The sequence below is a fragment of the Scyliorhinus torazame genome, chromosome 9 (assembly GCF_047496885.1).
Source record: "Scyliorhinus torazame isolate Kashiwa2021f chromosome 9, sScyTor2.1, whole genome shotgun sequence".
Lineage (NCBI taxonomy): Eukaryota > Metazoa > Chordata > Chondrichthyes > Carcharhiniformes > Scyliorhinidae > Scyliorhinus > Scyliorhinus torazame.
This window is the reverse complement of record NC_092715.1, coordinates 229,307,704-229,330,018: the sequence shown is the minus strand read 5'-3', so window position 1 is coordinate 229,330,018 and position 22,315 is coordinate 229,307,704. Positions and strand designations below refer to the sequence as shown.

General features: G+C 48.1%; 1 protein-coding gene across 6 annotated transcripts in view; it reads right to left on the bottom strand.

The window, feature by feature from the left end:
- Positions 1 to 1,409: 1,409 nt before the first annotated feature.
- Positions 1,410 to 22,315, bottom strand: part of frem1a (Fras1 related extracellular matrix 1a) — a 765,391-nt gene continuing 744,485 nt past the window's right edge. For all 6 annotated transcript variants that reach the window (XM_072517132.1, XM_072517134.1, XM_072517130.1 and 3 more), the window contains 3 exons: positions 9,282 to 9,397; positions 4,296 to 4,381; positions 1,410 to 1,636 (listed from right to left, as the gene is read on the bottom strand). In XM_072517132.1, the coding sequence (XP_072373233.1) occupies positions 1,437 to 1,636; positions 4,296 to 4,381; positions 9,282 to 9,397 (402 nt within the window). In that variant the 3' untranslated portion in view covers positions 1,410 to 1,436. The remainder of the gene's footprint in view (positions 1,637 to 4,295; positions 4,382 to 9,281; positions 9,398 to 22,315) is intronic.

Here is a 22,315-nt window from a genome sequence, read left to right as displayed (position 1 = left end):
CTGTAACATCCTTGCTTTTGTACTTTCTGTAAAGAAAAGTACTTCCCACAAACCCACTTGTACTTTGGGATTTATATTATCATATAAATTTTTCATCAGAAGGTTTTCAAATTTCCAAATTTGTTTTCAGATACCTCCATGGCTTGCCCTTATCACCTCTAACCCCCTCCGGTCCTACAATACTACAGGGTCTCTATGCTCCTCTAATTCTGGCCTTGTGTGCACACCCAAATTTAATCAGTCAATTGGACGCCGTGTTTCCAGCTGCCTAGCCCCTAAGCTCGGAAAAAGTCTTTGTAAACCTCTCTGCCTCTTTTCTTCTCTTCCTGTCTTAAAATCTAGCTATTTGTTCAAGTCATTTGGTCACCTCTCCTAATATTTCCTCGTGGAAGTACTCCTAACACCTGACCATACTCCTGAGGCTTGCAGTCTTCCTTCTCAATCCACCATTAAATCCCAGTTAAGGATTGTGAAGTGCATCCATTCCTCCTCCAAATTCTTTCCCTCCACCCTGACCTGTGCAGGCTTTCACCCTAGTACTGCCTATATTGTGAAATTAATGCCCAAAATCATGTGTGTCTCCATCCTCAGACAGACTATTGATACTGCGCAGGCATTATGCACCCATAAATGGTAGTCCCCTATTCATCATCTGAGAGTTCTCTTTACTTAAGGCCATTTTTTCTAAATGAGTAGAAAAGTGTTTGAACATGGACACATATTTAATGTGTTCTTTTGGTAAATATCACATTTGATTGAGAAAAACTTCAAACTGTTAATTACTGCCATGAAGTTTATATTATAGTTAGTCATACCTATCTGGGTTACCCCATCTCTGGATCTGTAAAGATTTAATCACCTGCTAATGCTCGCATTCCAAGCATTGTCTGGCATCTTTGAATCTGTCTATATATATATGTTTCTGGAACATACCTCTTCATTCACCTGAGGAAGGAGCAGCGCTCCGAAAGCTAGTGACATCGAAACAAACCTGTTGGACTTTAACCTGGTGTTGTAAGATTCCTTACTATACCTATCTGAAACCAGCTAATTGCAAGAACTAACTTCCACATTCGGCCATAGCTGCATAAAGATTCATGCAATGACCAGTAACAGCGGGCACAGAAACATAAAAAGTGTATCGGTGCACTTCCAAATATTGTAAATAAATATTGCAACACTACAAATGAAATGAAATGAAAATTGCTTATTGTCACAAGTAGGCTTCAAATGAAGTTACTGTGAAAAGCCCTAGTCGCAACATTCCGGCGCCTGTTCGGGGAGGCTGGTACGGGAATTGAACCCACACTGCTAGCCTGCCTCGGTCTGCTTTAAAAGCAGACCAAGGTCTAAAAGTCTGCTTTATTTAGCCCTGTGCTAAACCAGCCCCGAAAATATGTACAAATCAATTTCAATGTTGAATATTTTTGTATTTATTAATGAACGGAGCACATGTAATAATGTGGCTTTCCCCGCTTGCAGTTTTTAACCTGCCACTTTCCTCTTCTCCTCACAAGAACACAGTTCTTGCCTTTCTTCCGCAAAGCAGGAGGTGGGCCTCGCTTCCAGTTTGTGAAGGCCACATGTTCTCCTCCAGCCCAATCCCATTTGCCTGGACTGATCCGATCACTGAGGCCTGAGAATTTAAACGAAAATAAGTAACTCACAGTAAAAAGTCGACAGGTTTTACCGATCCACAGCGCCCAATTGCTATTAAATTAATAAATTAGACAGATATATTGCAAAAACTTGCTTTTTGAATTCTAGTGACGGTCAATACATGGGCCAAAGTGCAAAACCCAGAAAAGCTGACAAACACTTTAAAATAGCTGTCAGCTCAAAGGAATATATAACTAACAATCATTTAGGACCTAGAATAAGATTACATTTTTTTTTTACATATTCATTCATGTTTTGGAAACATACTTTGCTGTTCAAGTTGTTTGACTGATGTGAGTCATAGCCACTGCTGGACCAGAAACACCATTGGAACCCCTGGAAGTGCAGGTGTTGTAACATGCCTTTACGGGATTGCAGCATGATATCACCAGAAAGGAAATGTGTCATTCGCTTCAGTTTTAGTTTCACTTTTGCTTTCAGCAGAGCACGCATTGGCAGTTCTGCTGCTAATGTGACTTCAACATTTGTTACCTTTGTATCAATGCTCCCATCTACCTAGTCTCAATAAATTAAGCCACAAACCAATTTGTATCGAGTGATTGGACCTGGGGCTTGTTTAGCACAGTGGGCTAAACAGCTGGCTTGTAATGCAGAACAATGCCAGCAGACAATAAGCAATTATTATTATTATTTATAACATTACAACACACCAGTTTGCGAGGCGGGCATGCCAGGGCGAGTTAAGCAGGAATTGACTATGCCATGGTGGGCGGAAGAGGGTAGGGGGAACTTGTAATGGAGGTCCAGGGTCTCTTCCAGCAGGGGCAGTCCATATTTCTGAGGGGTCCTTTCATGGAGTAATGTGCCCAATCACAAGGGACCCCCCCCCATCAATAGGTTTTCTGACCAATCTTAGCATAAGGATGGCCAGCACTTGTCAATGGAAGGATCCCTAATTTAAAGAAACACTGACGTGGATCAGAAAGGCTCAACTGCAGATTTATTGCTACGGTTCAGCAATCAGATGAATTGAAGCACAATTTGGAAAGGCTGCACACTCCCTCCCTCATCCAACGCCCACACAAGCCCCCATTTTCTGACATCTCCTGGAGGTCATGGGACATGGTGCCCACTGTGAGGGCTAGCAGAGAAGTATTGTTGCCTTTGGATGACATGAATAAGCCAGCTGCTTGACATAATTGCTCTGGAAAGAATACAGAGGAGATTTACAAGAATGTTGCCAGAGCTTGAATATTGTAACAATGAGGAAAGATTGGATTGGCCAGGGCTGTTATCTTTCAGACAAATGAGGCTGAGGAGTGACCTAATTGAGGTGGATGAAAATATGAGGGGTCCAGATAGGGTAGTCAGGAAAGACTTGTTTCCTCAAGTTGAGGGGTGCCCGAAATCAGGGGATTTAGAATGGTAGAAAGATTAGAGGGGCCTTTGAAGAAAGACCTTTTCACCCGAGAGTGATGTGTGTCTGGAAGTCACTGTCTGAATTGGTGGTTGAGATAAAAATGTTCAACTCGTTTAAAATACGTACGGATCTGCACCCGAAGTGGTACAATCTGCAAGCTACAGGAAGTGCTGGGAAGTAGGATTAAAATGAACGGCTAGTTTCTTTCTTTCTCCCTTTTTGGCTGACACAAACATGATGAGCTGAATGGCCTCTTTCAGTGCTGTAACATTTCTATGGTTTAAGTGCCTTTTACAGCACTTCTTGTGGACCAAGGGAAGCAAGAGTGCTTCTCCATATCCCCTCAATGGAAGCTGCCCTTTTGCTGAGTTACCTCTTGCGAGCCTATGCCATGACTGCTGGCCTCCCATCTGCTTTCTCTAGCCCCAGTGTGCATATTGCTTTCCTCCCAATCGCATGGCTGACTCCCAGCCCTTGAAGCCCATTGTGATAATAATAATCTTTATTGTCATAAGTAGGCTTACATTGCAATGAAGTTACTGTGAAAAGCTCCTAGTTGCCACATTCCGGCGCCTGTTCGGGTACACAGAGGGAGAATTCAAAATGTCCAAATTACCTAACAGCACATCTTTTGGGGGCAAATGGGAGGAAACTGGACCACCCGGAGGAAGCCCACGCAGACGCGGGGAGAACGTGCAGACCCCGCACAGTCAGTGACCCAGCCGGGAATCGAATCTAGGACCCTGGCGCTGTGAAGCCACAGTGCTTTTTTTTTTTAAATTTAGAGTACCCAATTCATTTTTTCCATTTAAGGGGCAATTTAGATGTGGTCATTCCACCTACTCTGCACATCTTTAGATTGTGGGGGCGAAACCCATGCAAACACGGGGAGAACGTACAAACTCCACACGGACAGTGGCCCAGAGCCGGGATCGAACCTGGGACCTTGGTGCCATGAGGCAGCAGCGCTATGTGAAACAACAGTGCTAACCACTGTGCTGCCCTGTTATCCTCCTGTGATCATGGCCACATCACCACCACCATGCCACAAGCATCAAAAGGAACCTGTTCACTCTTTTGAAATAACATTCAACCCTCAGCCCCCTCAAGCCCTATTGCCCTCTCAAATTATCCCATGTCACCATCTCTGTGTTAACTGATGATGTTGAAATATACAGTCAGGTTTTATACAAGAAATTAGAAAACTTTAACATCCATTCATTGTTAACTTCACTCACAAAAAGAATGTACATACCAATCCAGAAGGGACGCCTTCCACTGAAATCCCACAGCCATTCCATGTTTTGTTTTGAAACAACACTCACAAGGTTTCCTTGGTGCCTGTGGGGACATTTAAGGCTCAGATAAAACATGGGCCCTGTATGCATTAAAATTCAAAAGAACACCAAAATCGCCTGATGGTAATGATGGCAGTAAAAGGTGAGAACTGGAAAGTTGGTTATGTTTACCATTGTGAAGAGGAGCAAAATCAGAGACCTAAGATGCTGTTGGGGGGGGATGACCTACCGGGGGAAGTCCCTAGCGGCCAGGTCTCTGGCACGGAGCCTGGCTCTGTGGCTCAGAAGGGAAGAGGGGAGAATTGAAAAGCTATAGTGTTAGGAGATTCAATGGTTAGGGGAATGGATCGGAGATTTTGTGTTTGCGGAAAGTATGTTGCCTCCTGGGTGCCAGGGCCGGGGATGTCTCGGATCAAGACTACAGGATTCTTAAGGGGGAGGGGGAGCAACCAGAAGTCGTGGTGCACATAGGCACCAACGAAATAGCTAAGAAAAGGGATGAGGATCTAAAAAGTGATTTTAGGGAATTAGTTTGGAAGCTAAAGAGCAGGACAACAGAGTAGTAATCTCAGAATTGCTACTGGAGCCACATGCAAGTAAGGCAAGGAACAGAGAGCGAGTGCAGCTGAACACATGGCTACAGGGCTGGTGCAGGAGGGAAGACTTCAGATATGTGGATCATTGGGATACCTTCTGGGGAAGGTGGGATCTGTACATGAAGGACGGATTGCATCTAAACTGGAGGGGCACTGATATCCTGGGTGGGAGGTTTGCTCGAGATCTTCGGGAGGGTTTAAACTAGTTTGGCAGGGGGATGGGAACCAGAGCTATGGATCAGAGGACAGGGTAGCTGTTCAACAGGCAGAAATAGTATGCAACAAGTCTGTGAGGAAGGATAGACAGTTGATAGGGCAAAGTTGCACTCAGTGGAATGGGTTAAAGTGTGTCTGTTTCAATGCAAGGAGTGTCAGGAATAAGGGCATAAGGGAATGTAGAGCATGGATCAGTACTTGGAACTACGATGTTGTGGTCATTACGGAGACATGGATTTCACAGGGGCAGGAATGGTTGTTAGATGTTCTGGGGTTTAGATGTTTTAAGTAGAATAGGGAGCGAGGTAAAAGAGGAGAGGGAGTGGCATTTTTAATTAAGGAGTGTATCACAGCTGCAGAAAAGGAGGCAGTCGAGGAGGGTTTGTCTACTGAGTAAGTATGGGTGGAAGTCAGAAACAAGAAAGGAGCAATCACTTTATTGGGAGTTTTCTATAGACCCCCCAATAGCAGCAGCGAGATGGAGGAATAGATTGCGCGGCAGATCTTGGAAAGGTGCAGAAGTAAGAGTTGTTGTCATGGGTGACTTCAACTTCCCTAATATTGACTGGAACCTCCTTGGTGCAAATAGTTTGGATGGAGCAGATTTTGTCAGGTGTGTACAGGAAGGATTCCTGACTCAATATGTAGGTAGGTTGACTAGGGGGGAGGCCATATTGGGTTTGGTGCTTGGCAACAAACCAGACCAGGTGTCAGATGTCTCGGTGGGAGAGCATTTCGGTGGCAGTGACCACAACTCCTTGACCTTTACCATAATCATGGAGAGGGATAGGAACAGACAGTATGGGAAGGTATTTAATTGGGGGAGGGGAAATTATTATTAGACAGGAGCTGAGGAGCATAAATTGGGAACAGTTCTTGGGGAAATGCACAACAGTAATGTGGGGGTTGTTTAAGGAGTACTTGCTTCGAGTGCTGGATAGTTTTGTCCCACTGAGACAAGGAAGGAATGGTCAGGTGAAGGAGCCTTGGATGACAAGAGAAGTGGAGCTTCTAGTCCAGAGGAAGAAGGAAGCTTACGTAAGGTTGAGGAAGCAAGGATCTGGAACGGCTCTAGAGGGTTACAAGGAAGCCAGGAAATAACTCACAAATGGACTTAGGAGAGCTAGAAGGGGGCATGAAAAAGCCCGGGCGGGAAGGATGAGGGAAAATCCCAAGACGTTCCATACTTATGTGAGAATTAAGAGGGTAATCAGAGTGAGAGTTGGGCCTATCAGGGATGGTGGAGGGAACTTGTGTCCAGCGTCTGAGGAGATTGGGGAGGCCCTAAATGAATATTTTGCTTCACGATTCACTGGAGAGAGGGGCCTTCATGAGAACAGTGTGAACCTGGTTAATAGACTCGAACAGGTTGATATTAAAAGGGAGGATGTACTGGAAATTTTGAAAAGCATCAGGATAGATAAGTCCCCTGGGCCTGACGGGATATACGCAAGGTTACTATGGGAATCGAGGGAGGAGATTGCTGCACCGTTGGCGATGATCTTTGCATCCTCACTCTCCACTGGAGTAGTACCAGATGATTGGAGGGAGGCAAATGTTGTTCCCCTGTTCAAGAATGGGAATAGGGAAATCCCTGGGTATTACAGGCCCATCACTCTTACGTCTGTGATGAGCAAAATATTGGAAAGGATTCTGAGAGTTAGGATTTATGATTATTTAGAAAAACATAGTTTGATTAAAGATAGCATGGCTTTGTGAGGGGCAGGTCATGCCTCACAAGCCTCATTGAATTTGTTGAGGATGTGACGAGACACATTGATGAAGGTCAGGCAGTGGATGTAGTGTATATGGATTTCAGGAAGGCATTTGATAAGGTTCCCCATGGTAGGCTCATTCAGAAAGTTAGGGGGCATCGGATCCCGGAATATGTGGCTGTCTGGATACAGAATTGGCTGCTGAAAGAAGACAGCGAGTGGTAATGGATGGAAAGTATTCCGCCTGGAGGTCGGTGACCAGTGGTGTCCCACAGGGATCTGCTCTGGGGCCATTGCTCTTGGTGGTTTTTATAAATGACTTGGATGATTCACAGAATTTACAGTGCAGAAGGAGGCCATTCAGCCCATCGAGTCTGCACCGGCCCTTGGAATGAGCACCCTACCTGAGCCCACACCTCCACCCTGTCCCCGTAACCCCAGGAGGAAGTTAACAGTGTGAACCTGGTTAATAGGCTCGAACAGGTTGATATTAAAAGGGAGGATGTACTGGAAATTTTGAAAAGCATCAGGATAGATAAGTCCCCTGGGCCTGACGGGATATACGCAAGGTTACTATGGGAATCGAGGGAGGAGATTGCTGCACCGTTGGCGATGATCTTTGCATCCTCACTCTCCACTGGAGTAGTACCGGATGATTGGAGGGAGGCAATGGGTGAGTTAGTAAGTTTGCCGATGACACAAAGGTTGGGCGAGTTGTAGATCGTGTTGAGGGTTGTTGCAGGTTACAACAGGACATGGACACGATGCAGAGCTGGGCTGAGAAGTGGCAGATGGAGTTCAACCTAGATAAATGTGAAGTGATTCATTTTGGAAGGTCAAATTTGAATGCTGAATACAGGGTTAAAGGCAGGATTCTCGGAAGTGGGGAGGAACAGAGGGATCTTGAGGCCCACGGACATAAACCCCTCAAAGTTGCCACCCCGGTTGATAGGGTTGTTAAGAAGGCGTATGGTGTGTTGGCTTTCATTAACAGGGGGATTGAGTTTAAGAACCGTGAGGTTTTGCTGCAGCTTTATAAAACCCTAGTTAGACCACACTTGGAATATTGTGTCCTGTTCTGGTCACCTCATTATAGGAAGGATGTGGATGCTTTGGAGAGGGTGCAGAGGAGATTTACCAGGATGCTGCCTGGACTGGAGGGCATGTCTTATGAAGAAAGGTTGAGGGAGCTAGGGTTTTTCTCACTGGAGCGAAGGAGGAAGAGAGGTGACTTGATAGAGGTGTACAAGGTGATGAGGGGCATGGATAGAGTGGATAGCCAGAGACTTTTCCCCAGGGCGGAAATGGCTGTCCCGAGGGGACATCATTTTACGGTGATTGGAGGAAGGTGCAGGGGAGATGTCAGAGGTAGGTTCTTTGCACAGAGAGTGGTGGGTGTGTGGAATGCACTGCCAGCCCAGGTGGTGGAGTCAGTCATTAGGGACATTTAAGCGACTCTTGGACAGGCACATGGACAGCAGTAAATTGAAGGGGTGTAGGTTAGGTCGATCTTAGATTCGGATAAATGGTCGGCACAACAGCTTGGCTGAAGCGCCTGATCTGTGCTGTACTGTTCTATAAGTGTGTTACTAAAGAATCACCAATGAGGTGAGTTCTACTGTCACTGGGTTCATTATTCCGATCACCAGTAAAAAACATTTCTTGAAATAAAGTGCAGGAATAATTTAATTTCCCAGCTATCTATAGCTGTAGATTGCAACATAGAATCCCTACAGTGCAGGAGAATCCCTACAGTGCAGGAGGAGGTCAATTGGCCCATCGAGTCTGCACAGGCCCTCTGAAACATCACCCTACATAAGCCTAATTCCCACCCATCCCCGTAACCACACCAGGGGTCAATTTATCATGGCCAATCCACCTTACCTGCATATCTTTGGACTATGGGAGGAAACCGGAGCATCTGGAGGAAACCCATGCAGACACGGGAAGAAAGTGCAATCTCCACACAGTCACCCGAGGTCGGAATCGAACCTGGGTCCCTGCCGCTATGAGACACCATGCCAACCCCTGTGCCACCATGCCAACCCATAAAGTATGTATAAAACATAGTTCACCAGCTCAGTAGACTTTGGTGGCACAAGTCTTTTCAGGTTGAATCTGTCACTTTTGCTGCTACGTCTCCAACCGGAGTCAATGGGTGACCTTCTTCTGCCCAGTTCAACATCAGAAAATTAACAGTGATTTGATAAATGGGCGTACACAACCACACTGTTATTTCTCAATTCAGAGCAATCCTGAGATGAAATGATCCAAATTAATATTTTCCAAATAAATTCTTGATGATCCACTATTGAGATTGATGCTCAAATATTTCAATTTAGGGCTAATATCTGCTGAACGTAAATGATCCAGGAATTGCAATCAAGTAATATGGACCATTCACATTATGTCTTACATTTCCTTGCAGGCTCGGGCCGCTGCAGTCCAGGTTGCCTTGTGTTTAGTGCTCAGATAATAACATCTATTGTCGTGATAGGTCCATCCAAAGGGACATTTTCTGGCACTTATCGCCTGGAATTAAAAAAAGCAAAGCTTGTCAATGTTGCATCCTTTGGTGCATGAGAAATCTGAATTCTGTACTCTTGTTCATCAAATACATTCCACAATGTCAAATCTCCGACATCAAATCAAATACCATTCCTGCTTCAAATATTGACTTGAGAAAGCATCTCGAAAGAGAAATTTTGAGAGGGTGGAGATGGTCAGAGTTTGGATGCAAATTTAGTTTCCTGAAGGGAGAGGTCAGAGGGTTGAGAATTAATATTTTTCATCTTTACAACTAGTGAAGGCGCCAAGTGTGCTGAGAACACCCTCACTTTAACATTTGGAGAGATCTGCTGCAACTAGAAATATTGATACCATTAATGGGATAATTGGTGAAATGGTCCCTCCTAACAGAAGCAAAAACCATGTAACTATGAAACTGCATGGGAGGTTTAGTACGTTGAGGAAGTCAGCAGAAGTGTAACAAAGATTTATTTAACTATATACAATGTTCTGCTTATGGCTGTTACTCACTCCCACTTCAGTCCTTGCTGGGAGAGCGAACCACACTGTCCCTGCTTTGGGCCGGCTTTTATGATAATCTTTAACGAGCTCCAGCTGGGTGGCCTCCGCCGCCTATCTGGGAAGCGCGTACTCCAGGGTTCCTACAGGAAGATAAATAATGGTTTACCCTTGGTCCTTGTGGGGATTATTGCGCCCCCCCCCCCCCATTTTGAAAGTTCCCCTTCAGTCATCAACGGTGAGGGCTGTCTGCTTCGCTTTGCCTGAGGTTGCGGGTCCAGTTGTGGTAGCTCTGGGCCCGGTGGTGTTTATCGGTTTATCGAACGCTCTTCCCTGGCTGACCGCCGAAGAGTTCTTGTAGGGACCTCAGTCCCGGCCACAATGTCGTCCATAGGCACAGACATATCCGTGTCAATTTCCAAGCTGGAGTCTGCTGGACTGGACGCCGGGATTATGTCCCCAGGCTGAGGAGCGGTTCCAGGCACGGCGGAGACTTCAATGCTACTGGTTGGGTGTCATGAAGCATAGGCTCCCACATGTGCAGGTGATCCAAATGCTTCAGCTGGACTCGCTCCTGAATCTTAACCTTGTACGAGACTGGCCCTGTTCTCTCCAGCACAACACCTGGGAGCCAAAGTGCGCCGTCGAAATGTTGCGGGGTATAGACCGCGTCCTCTAAGTGAAATTGCCGCCCTTGGGTCCTCAAGTCACGTTGCAGCTTCTGTGCCTCCTACTGCACCTCCACTTTCCCGCTGAGGTCGGTAAGTGTGAGACTCAACCAGGTTCTAAGCTGACAGACAGCAGAGATTCCTTTTCACGTGCAGCGTTCTGCGGTAGTTGAAAAGGAATCACACCAGTTGCGTGACCATGGAACCCCTGGTTGTTTATTTATGCCCCTTTTGAAAGTCTGCACCACCCTTTTAGCCAGGCCATTGGATGAGGGATGGTACAGAACGGTTCTCGCATGCCGGATACCGTTCTGTTTTGTAAATGCGGTAAACTTTATCACCAATAAATGGTGTCCCATTCTCCATTACCAGGACCTCAGGTGCCCCATGGGTGCTGAACGAGATCCAGAGCTTTTCTACCATGGCCCTGGACATTGCCGAGGCCATACAAAAAACAAAGAATTGTACAGCACAGGAACAGGCCCTTCGGCCCTCCAAGCCCGTGCGGACCATGCTGCCCGATTAGACTACAATCTTCTGCACTTCCTGAGTCCGTATCCCTCTATTCCCATCCAATTCATGTATTTGTCAAGATGCCCCTTAAATGTCACTATCGTCCCTGCTTCCATCACCTCCTCCGGTAGCGAGTTCCAGGCACCCACTACCCTCTGCGTAAAAAACTTGCCTCGTACATCTACTCTAAACCTTGCCCCTCTCACCTTAAACCTATGCCCCCTAGTAATTGACCCCTCTACCCTGGGAAAAAGTCTCTGACTATCCACTCTGTCTATGCCACTCATAATTTTGTAGACCTCCATCAGGTCGCCATTCAACTTCCGTCGTTCCAGTGAGAACAAACCAAGTTTATTCCACCTCTCTTCATAGCTAATGCCCTCCATACCAGGCAACATCCTGGTAAATCTCTTCTGCACCCTCTCGAAAGCCTCCACATCCTTCTGGTAGTGTGGCGACCAGAATTGAACTCTATACTCCAAGTGTGGCCTAACTCAGGTTCTATACAGCTGCAACATGACTTGCCAATTTTTATACTCAATGCCCCGGCCAATGAAGGAAAGCATGCCATATGCCTTCTTGATTACCTTCTCCACCTGTGTTGCCCCTTTCAGTGACCTGTGGACCAATCACTGTAAGGATCCCAGCTGAGTAATGATCAAGAGGGAGACTCGAGGGCAGGTAGAAGTTGAACCGTGATGTCACAGCCAGCAGGTAAGTGATTGGCTGGTGACTGGTAAGGAGTTTTTCTTTCCCCTGAGGTGTGTTGATAAGGTAAGGTTTTTCTATTTCTCTTTTTTTTATTATCGTGTAATTTGGTAACAATTTTTCTTTCCCCCCCCTTTTTCATTTATCTATTATTTGATATTATAGTTGACCTAATTTAATCTTAAGATTAAAAATGGCAGGAGATCTCAGACCCATGTGATGCTCCTCTTGCTCAATGTGGGAGCTCAGGGACGTAGCTGATGTCCTTGGCTCCTTCACGTGTGGGAAGTGTGTCCAGCTGCAGCTCTTGTTAGACCGCATGACGGCTCAGGAGCTGCAGATGGACTCACTTTGGAGCATCCGCGATGCTGAGGAGGTCGTGGATAGCACGTTTAGTGAATTGGTCACACCACAAATTAGGATTGCTGAGGGAGAAAGGGAATGGGTGACCAAAAGGCATAGAAAAAGCAGGAAGGCAGTGCAGGTGTCCCCTGCGGTCATCCATCTCCAAAACAGGTATACCGTTTTGAATACTGTTGGGGGAGATGGCTCACCAGGGGAAGGCAGCAGTAGCCAGGTTCATGGCACTGTGGCTGGCTCTGCTGTACAGAAGGCTGGAAAAAAGAGTGGAAGGGCGAAAGACATAGGGGATTCATTTGTAAGGGGAGTAGATAGGCGCTTCTATGGTCGAAAACGAGACTTCCGAATGGTATGTTGCCTCCCAGGTGCACGGGTCAGGGATGTCTCAGATCGGCTGCAGAACATTCTGAAGGGGGAGGGTGAACAGCCAGTTGTCGTGGTGCTTATAGGCACCAATGATATAGGTAAAAAACGGGATGAGGTCCGACAAGCAGAATTTAGGGAGTTAGGAGCCAAGTTAAAAAGTCGGACCTCAGAGGTAGTAATCTCAGGATTGCTACCAGTGCCACGTGGTAGTCAGAGTAGAAATGAAAGAATAGGCAGGATGAATGTATGGCTTGAGAGATGGTGCAGAAGGGAGGGGTTCAGATTTTTGGGACATTGGGACCGGTTCTGGGGGAGATGGGACTATACAAATTGGACGGTCTACACCTGGGACGGACTGGAATCAATGTCCTTCGGGGTGCTTTTGCTAACGCTGTTGGGGAGGGTTTAAACTAATGTGGCAGGGTGATGGGAACCAAATGAGGAGGTTAGTGGCCAGTAAGGAGGTAGTAACTAAAGCCTGTAAGGAACTAGATCATGAAGTCAGCGTGACTGAGGAGAAGAGTAGGCAGGGAGCAGATGATAAATGCAAAGGGACTGGTGGTCTGAGGTGCATTTGTTTTAATGCAAGAAGTGTAGTAGGTAAGGCAGATGAACTTAGGGCTTGGATTAGTACCTGGGAGTACAATGTTATTGCTATTACTGAGACTTGGTTGAGGGAAGGGCATGATTGGCAACTAAATATCCCAGGATATTGATGCTTCAGGCGGGATAGAGACGGAGGTAAAAGGGGTGGAGGAGTTGCATTACTGGTCAAAGAGGATATCACAGCTGTGCTGAAGGAGGGCACTATGGAGGACTTGAGCAGTGACGCGATATGGGCAGAGCTCAGAAATAGGAAGGGTGCGGTAACAATGTTGGGGCTGTACTACAGACCCCCCAACAGTGAGCGTATGATAGAGGTACAAATATGTAAACAGATTATAGAAAGATGTAGGAGCAACAGGGTGGTGGTGATAGGAGATTTTAATTTTCCCAACATTGACTGGGATACACTTAGTGTCAGAGGTCTAGATGGAGAAGAATTTGTAAGGAGCATCCAGGAGGGTTTTCTAGAGCAATATGTAAATAGCCCAACTCGGGAAGGGGCCATACTGGACCCGGTGCTGGGGAATGAGCCCGGCCAGGTGGTTGAAGTTTCAGTTGGGGATTATTTTGGGAATAGTGATCACAATTCCATAAGTTTTAGAATACTCATGGACAAAGACGAGAGTGGTCCTAAAGGAAGAGTGCTAAATTGGGGGAAGGCCAACGATACCAAAATTTGGCAGGAGCTAGGGTATGTGGATTGGGAGCAGCTGTTTGAAGGTAAATCCACATTTGATATGTGGGAGGCTTTTAAAGAGAGGTTGATTAGAGTGCAGGACAGACATGCCCCTGTGAAAATGAGGGATAGAAATGGCAAGATTAGGGAACCATGGATGACAGGTGAAATTATGAGACTAGTTAAGAGGAAAAAGGAAGCATACATAAGGTCTAGGCGACTGAAGAAAGACAAAGCTTTTGAAGAATATCGGGAATGTGGGACCAATCTGAAATGATGAATCAAGAGAGCTATGAGGGGGTCATGAAATATCTTTCGCAAACACGGTTAAGGAAAATCCCAAAGCCTTTTATTCATATATAAGGAGCAAGAGGGTAACTAGAGAAAGGGTTGGCCCACTCAAGGACAAAGGAGGAAAGTTATGTGCGGAGTCAGAGAAAATGGGTGAGATTCTTAACAAGTACTTCACATCGGTATTCACCGAGGAGAGGCACATGACGGATGTTGAGATTTGGGATAGATGTTTGATTACTCTAGGTCAAGTTGGCATAAGGAGGGAGGATGTGTTGGGTATTCTAAAAGGCATTAAGGTGGACAAGTCCCCATGTCCGGATGGGACCTATCCCAGGTTACTGAGGGAAGTGAGAGAGGAAATAGCTGGGGCCTTAACAGATATCTTTGCAGCATCCTTGAACATGGGTGAGATACCGGAGGACTGGAGAATTGCTAATGTTGTCCCCTTGTTTAAGAAGGGTAGCAGGGATAATCCAGATAATTATAGACTGGTGAGCCTGACGTCAGTGGCAGGGAACCTGCTGGAGAAGATACTGAGGGATAGGATCTATTCCCATTTGGAAGAAAATGGGCTTATCAGTGATAGGCAACATGGTTTTGTGCAGGGAAGGTCATGTCTTACCAACTTAATAGAATTCTTTGAGGAAGCGACAAAGTTGATTGATGAGGGAAGAGCTGTAGATGTCATATACATGGACTTCAGAAAGGTATTTGATAAGGTTCCCCATGTTAGGCTGATGGAGCAAGTGAAGTCTCATGGGGTCCAGGGTGTACTACCTAGATGGATAAAGAACTGGCTGGGCAACAGGAGACAGAGAGTAGTAGTGGAAGGGAGTTTCTCAAAATGGAGAACTGTGACCAATGGTGTTCCACAGGGAGCCGTGCTGGGACCACTGTTGTTTGTGATATACATAAATGAACTGGAGGAAGGTATAGGTGGTCTGATTAGCAAGTTTGCAGATGACACTAAGATTGTTGGAATAGCAGATAGTGAAGGGGACTGTCAGAGAATACAGCAGAAAATAGATAGATTGGAGAGATGGGCGGAGAAATGGCAGATGGAGTTCAATCCGGGCAAATGCGAGGTGATGCATTTTGGAAGATCCAATTCAAGAGCGAACTATATGGTAAATGAAAAAGCCCTGGGGAAAATTGATGTACAGAGAGATCTGGGTGTTCAGGTCCATTGTACCCTGAAGGTGGCTGCGCAGGTGGATAGAGTGGTCAAGGAGGAATACGGCATGCTTTCCTTCATCGGAAGGGGTATTGAGTACAAGAGTTGGCAGGTCATGTTACAGTTGTATAAGACTTTGGTTCGGCCACATTTGGAATACTGCGTACAGTTCTGGTCACCACATTACCAAAAGGATGTGGATGCTTTGGAGAAGGTGCAGAGGAGGTTCACCAGGATGTTGCCTGGTATGGAGGGCGCTAGCTATGAAGAGAGGTTGAGTAGATTAGGATTATTTTCATTAGAAAGATGGAGGTTGAGGGGGGACCTCATTGAAGTCTACAAAATCATGAGAGGTATAGACAGGGTGGACAGCAAAAAGCTTTTTCCCCAGAGTGGGGGACTCAATTACTAGGGGTCACGAGTTCAAGATGAGAGGGGAAAAGTTTAAGGGAGATATGCGTGGAAAGTTCTTTACGCAGAGGGTGGTGGGTGCCTGGAACGCATTGCTGGCGGAGGTGGTAGAGGCAGGCACGATAGCGTCATTTAAGATGTATCTAGACAGATACATGAATGGGCAGGGAGCAGAGGGATACAGATCCTTAAAAATAGGCGACAGTTTTAGATAGAGGATCTGGATCGGCGCAGGCTTGCAGGGCCGAAGGGCCTGTTCCTGTGCTGTAATTTTTCTTTGTTCTTTGTTCTTACACCTAGATCTCTCTGACTGTCAATACTCTTGAGGGTTCTACCATTCACTGTATATTCCCTACCTGTATTAGACCTTTCAAAATGCATTACCTCACATTTGCCTGGATTAAACTCCATCTGCCATCTCTCCGCCCAAGTCGCCAAACAATCTAAATCCTGCTGTATCCTCTGACTGTCCTCATCACTATCCGCAATTCCACCAACCTTTGTGTCGCCTGCAATCAGACCAGTTAGATTTTCTTCCAAATCATTTATATATACTACGAACAGCAAAGGTCCCAGCACTGATCCCTGCCGAACACCACTAATCACAGCCCTCCAATCAGAAAAGCATCATTCCATTGCTACTCTCTGCCTTCTATGACCTAGCCAGTTCTGTATCCATCATGCCAGCTCACCTCTGATCCCGTGTGACTTCACCTTTTGTACCAATCTGCCATGAGGGACCTTGTCAAAGGCCTTACTGAAGTCCATATAGACAACATCCACTGCCCTACCTGCATCAACCATCTTTGTGACCTCCTCGGAAAACACTATCAAGTAAGTGAGACATGACCTCCTGTTCACAAAACCGTGCTGCCTCTCGCTAATACGTCCACTTGCTTCCAAATGGGAATAGATCCTGTCTCAAAGAATTCTCTCCAGTAATTTCCCTACCACTGACGTAAGGCTCACCGGCCTGTAGTTCCCTGGATTATCCTTGCTGCCTTTCTTAAACAAAGAAACAACATTGGCTATTCTCCAGTCCTCCGGGACATCACCTGAAGACAGTGAGGATCCAAAGATTTCTGTCAAGGCCTCAACAATGTCCTCTCTTGCCTCCTTCAGTATTCTGGGGTAGATCCCATCAGGCCCTGGGGACATATCCACCTTAATATTTTTCAAGACGTCCAACACCTCGTCTTTTTAGATCTCAATGTGACCCAGGCTATCTACACATCCTTCTCCAGACTCAACATCCACCAATTCCTTCTCTTTGGTGAAAACTGATGCAAAGTATTCATTTCGTACCTCGCCCATTTCCTCTGGCTCCACACCTAGATTCCCTTCCCTGTCCTTCAGTGGGCCAACCCTTTTCCTGGCTACTCTCTTGCTTTTTCTGTATGTGTAAAAAGTCTTGGGATTTTCCTTAACCCTATTTGCCAATGATTTTTCGTGACCCCATTTAGCTCTCCTGACTTCTCGCTTAAGTTCCTTCCTACTTTCCTTATATTCCACACAGGCTTTGTCTGTTCCCAGCCTTCTAGCCCTGACAAATGCCTCCTTTTTCTTTTTGACGAGACCTATAACATCTCTCGTCATCCAAGGTTCCCGAAATTTGCCATATTTATTTTTCTTCCTCACAGGAACATGCCGGTCCTGAATTCCTTTCAACTGACATTTGAAAGCCTCCCACATGTCAGATGTTGATTTACCCTCAAACATCCGCCCCCAATGTAGGTTCTTCAGTTCCCGCCTAATATTGTTATAATTAGCCTTCCCCCAATTTAGCACATTCACTCTAGGACCACGTTTATCCTTCAATAAAATTCAATAAAAAGCTGGAATTAAAAGTCTAATGCTGATCAAGAAATTATCATAGAGTTTACAGTGCAGAAGGAGGCCATTCGGCCCATCGAGTCTGCACCGGCTCTTGGAAAGAGCACCTACCCAAGGTCAACACCGCCACCCTATCCCAATAACCCAGTAACCCCACCCAACACTAAGGGCAATTTTGGACACTAAGGGCAATTTACCATGGCCAATCTACCTAACCTGCACATCTTTGGACTGTGGGAGGAAACTGGAGCACCCGGAGGAAACCCACGCACACACGAGGAGGATGTGCACACTCCGCACAGACAGTGACCCAAGCTGGAATCGAACCTGGAGCTGTGAAGCAATTGTGCTATCCACAAGGCTACCGTGCCACCCCATTGTCAATTGTCATAAAAACCCATCTGGTTCTCTCATGTCCTTTAGGGAAGGAGATCTGTCATCCTTACCTGGTTTGGCTTACATGTGATTCCAGACCCGCAGCAATGTGGTTAACCCGTAACTGCCTGTCAAGGGCAATTGGGGATGGGGAATAAATGCTGCCACAGTCTGATATGTCCACTTCCCATGAACAAAAATATAAAATCTGCTCCTGGGTCAGCGCGCTGATGTCAGGAGTAGGCATTCTGCACTTCTGGGCTCTGGACCTGCGCACTGCTGAGGGGGCAGGTATGTGTAGAGCGGTCGTCATTCTGAAAGCCGGTTGTGGCCGGGATTTTAAAAACCGGTCATGCCATTGGGCACTACTTTCCGCAATCAGGAACGCCGTGGTGTATGTCCCTGCGATCGGGAACACTACGGTGCATGGTCCCGCGATCCGCCCAATACCCGCCCGCAACCCACCCAGAGGTTGCGACCACGTGTTTGATAATAACTGCTGTATTAAACCTATATTGTTGCATGATCACGGAAGGTTTAGGGTCATAATGTTCAGTTACCAAAGTGATCTGCTCGTAAAATAATTTGGAGTCTGGTGCGGCTGGGTAAGTCAGACCTTTTATGATCCCAAAAGTCGGGTCCCAGCAGGCAATAAGGAGGATGACTTTCTGATGGGGCCTTCCCCCAAAGTCCCATTAGCTGGGAAGAAATATCTCCTGATTTCAGCATAATGGCTCCAGTCTGCCAGGTCTGGCTTCCAGCTTCACGAACAATGGCATCCTGCACTTTTATGTCTACATGCTCCGAGATAGTAATTGATGCACTATCAATTACAACGAGATGTGTGGCCTCCTACAGCTGCTGCCGAAATGACTTCAGTTCGGAAAGCACACACATTTATAGTCCGCCTACTGGGCGGAGCCAGCAGGCAGGGATCTACCCCCGTACCTGTAGTACAGGGGCCTTACCGTAATATGCTTGTATGTAGTGCAGTATATACAATGTAATACAACAGTGGTGACTACCACATTCACCCCCTGTTAAAAAGGAGTCCAGCGGGGGTGGTGAAAAACTATTTACATACAGGTTGTCATTAAAATTACAGAGAAGGTTACAAATTTAGACGATCGGGCGCCTTGATCCGCCGTTGAGAGCGCCGCAATGCTGGTGGCGAGTCAGGCGTCGGCTCGGTCGTTGGAGTCTCAGGGAGCGTGTCGACATCCTCTTCATCCCCAGGTGGGATCAAGGGGAGGGCGGATTGTCCTGGAGCGGGGGCTGTGGTGGGGTGCGCTGGGGGGGGCGGGAGGGAGGCGCCGGGGCAGAGGAGGGGGGTGTGTGTGAGGACCCAGCTGGTGCCAGGTCCCTGAGGGAGACTGTGTCTTGGCAGCCGTCGGGGTACGCTACGTAGGCGTACTGCAGGTTTGCGTGGAGTAGCTGTACCCTCTCAACCAACGGGTCCGCCTTGTGGAGCCGCACGTGCTTGCGGAGGAGAATGGGTCCTGGAGCTGCCAGCCGTGTTGGGAGCGAAACCCCGGAGGTGGTCTTCCTGGGGAAGGCAAAGAGACGTTCGTGGGGGTTTCGTTAGTCGCAGTGCACAGGAGCGACCGAATGGAGTGAAGGGCGTCGGGGAGGACCTCCTGCCAGCGGGAGGCCGGGAGATTTCTGAACTGTAGGGCCAGTTGGACGGCCTTCCAGACCGTCCCATTCTCCCGCTCCACCTGCCCGTTTCCCCGGGGATTGTAGTTGGTCGTCCTGCTCGAGGCAATGCCCCTGTTGAGCAGGTATTGGCGCAGCTCATCGCTCATAAATGAGGATCCCCGGTCGCTGTGGACGAAGGCGGGGAAACCGAACAGAGCGAAGATGGTGTTGAGCGCTTTGATGACGGTGGCAGACCTCATATCGGGGCATGGGATGGCGAAGGGGAATCTGGAATATTCGTCGACCACATTGAGAAAATACGTGTTGCGGCCGGTGGAGGGGAGGGGCCCTTTGAAATCCACGCTGAGGAGTTCAAAGCGGCGGGAGGCCTTCACCAGTTGCGCGCAGTCTGGCCGGTAGGAGTGCGATTTACACTCCGCGCAGACCTGGCAGTCTCTGGTGACAGTCCTGATTTCCTCGATGGAGTAGGGCAGATTGCGGGCCTTAATGAAGTGATAAAAGCGGGTGACCCCTGGGTGACAGAGATCGTAGTGCAGGGTCCACTTGTGCGCTGGCACATGTACCTCGGAACAGGGCATCGGGACGCTCGTTTAGCTTACCGGGGATATACAAAATAGGGTAGTGGGTGCCTGGAACTCGCTGCCGGAGGAGGTGGTGGAAGAAGGGACAATGGTGACATTTAACGGGCATCTTGACAAATACATGAATAGGATGGGAATAGAGGGATATGGACCCAGGAAGTGTAGAAGATTGTAGTTTAGACGGGCAGCATGGTCGGCACGGGTTTGGAGGGCTGAAGGGCCTGTTCCTGTGCTGTACTTTTCTTTGTTCTCTTTGTTCTTTTAAAATCTCGTAATTAAAGTTGGAGAGCTCGATCCTCCACCGCAAGATCTTATCATTTTTGATCTTACCCCGCTGTGTGTTGTTAAACATGAAGTCACCTGACCGTTGATCTGTGAGGAGAGTGAATCTCCTGCCGGCCAGGTAATGCCTCCAGTGCCGCACAGGTTCAGCGATAGCTTGGGGCTCCTTTTCGATGGAGGAGTGCCGAATTTCGGAGGCATGGAGGGTGCGGGAAAAGAATGCCACGGGCCTGCCTGCCTGGTTGAGGTTGGCGGCCACAGCGACGTCTGATGCATCGCTCTCGACTTGGAAGGGGATTGTCTCGTCGACCGCGTGCATCGCGGCCTTGGTGATGTCGGCCTTGATACGGTTGAAGGCCTGGTGAGCCTCGGCCGTCAGTGGGAAACGGGTGGAGTGGATGAGTGGGCGGGCCTTGTACGAAAAGAACCCCAGGCATCGTTTGAGGGCATTGGGGCAGTGGGGAAGGGAGAGATCCATGAGGGGGCGCATGCGATCGGGGTCGGGCCTAGAACTCCGTTCTGAACCACATAGCCGAGGATGGCTGATCGGTTCGTGCTGAACACACACTTCTTGTTGTAGGTTAGGTTGATGAGTTGGGCGGTGTGGAGAAATTTGGAAAGGTTTGCGTCGTGGTACTGCTGGTTGTGGCCGCAGATGGTGCTGTTATCTAGGTACGGAAAAGTGGCCCGCAGTCCGTACCGGTCAACCATTCGGTCCATCTCCCGTTGGAAGACCGAGAACCCGTTAGTGACGCCGAAGGGAACCCTAAGGAATTGGTAAAGGTGACCGTCTGCTTCAAAAGCGGTGTACGGGCGGTCTGCCTTGCGAATGGGGAGCTGGTGGAAGGCATATTTCAGGTCCACTGTCGAGAAGACCCGGTACTGTGCAATCTGATTGACCATATCAGATATGCGTGGGAGGGGGTACGCGTCAGGCTGCGTGTACCGATTGATGGTCTGACTGTAGTCAACGACCATCCTGTTTTTCTCCCCCGTTTTCACCACACCACTTGGGCTCTCCAGGGGCTGTTGCTGGCCTCGATGATACCTTCCCGCAGCAGCCGCTGGACCTCAGACATGATGAAGGTCCTGTCCTGGGTGCTGTACCGTCTGCTCCTGGTGGCAACGGGTTTGCAATTCGGGGTGAGGTTTGCAAACAGAGAAGGCGGGTCGACCTTAAGGGTCCTGAGGCCACATACAGTTAGGGGTGGTAGGGGCCTGCCAAATTTCAGGGTTAGGCTCTGGAGGTTGCACTGGAAGTCCAGGCCGAGTAGCAAGGCAGCGCAGAGGTCGGGGAGGACATAGAGCCGGAAGCCGCTGAACTCTACGCCCTGGATGGTGAGGGTGGCGATGCAGTACCCCCGGATCGCCACGGAGTTGGATCTGGAGGCCAGGGAGATTCTTTGGTTAATGGGGTGTACCGCAAGGGAGCAGCGCCTTACCATATCGGGGTGGATGAAGCTCTCAGTGCTCACGGAGTGCAGAAGGCAGGATATCTCATGCCCGTCGACCTTCACCTTTGTCGACGCGGTCATGAGGTTGTGCGGTCGGGACTGGTCGATCGTGACGGAGGCTATACGCGGCTGGTCGGCGGCGGTTGCAGGCGATGAACGGCCCGATGAGGTGCCCGACAGGCAGGGGTCCTGAGGCAGGGAAGATAGCGGACGTGTCCTGGGGCAGGCAAAATGGGCCGCACGTGGTCTGAGGCGAGGAAGATGGCGGCGCCCACTGGCCTCACCTGCGCGGGGGTGCAGGGACAATAGTGGCGATTGAGGGGGCCTGGCACACTGCAGAAAAATGTTCTTTCTTGCCGCAGGCTTTGCAGAGTGTGCTCCGCGCTACCGGGATGTTTTGTTTGTCCGCAGAAGTAGCACTTGGGTCCCCCAGGGTTGGTCGTCTGCCGCGCGGTGCAGGCAG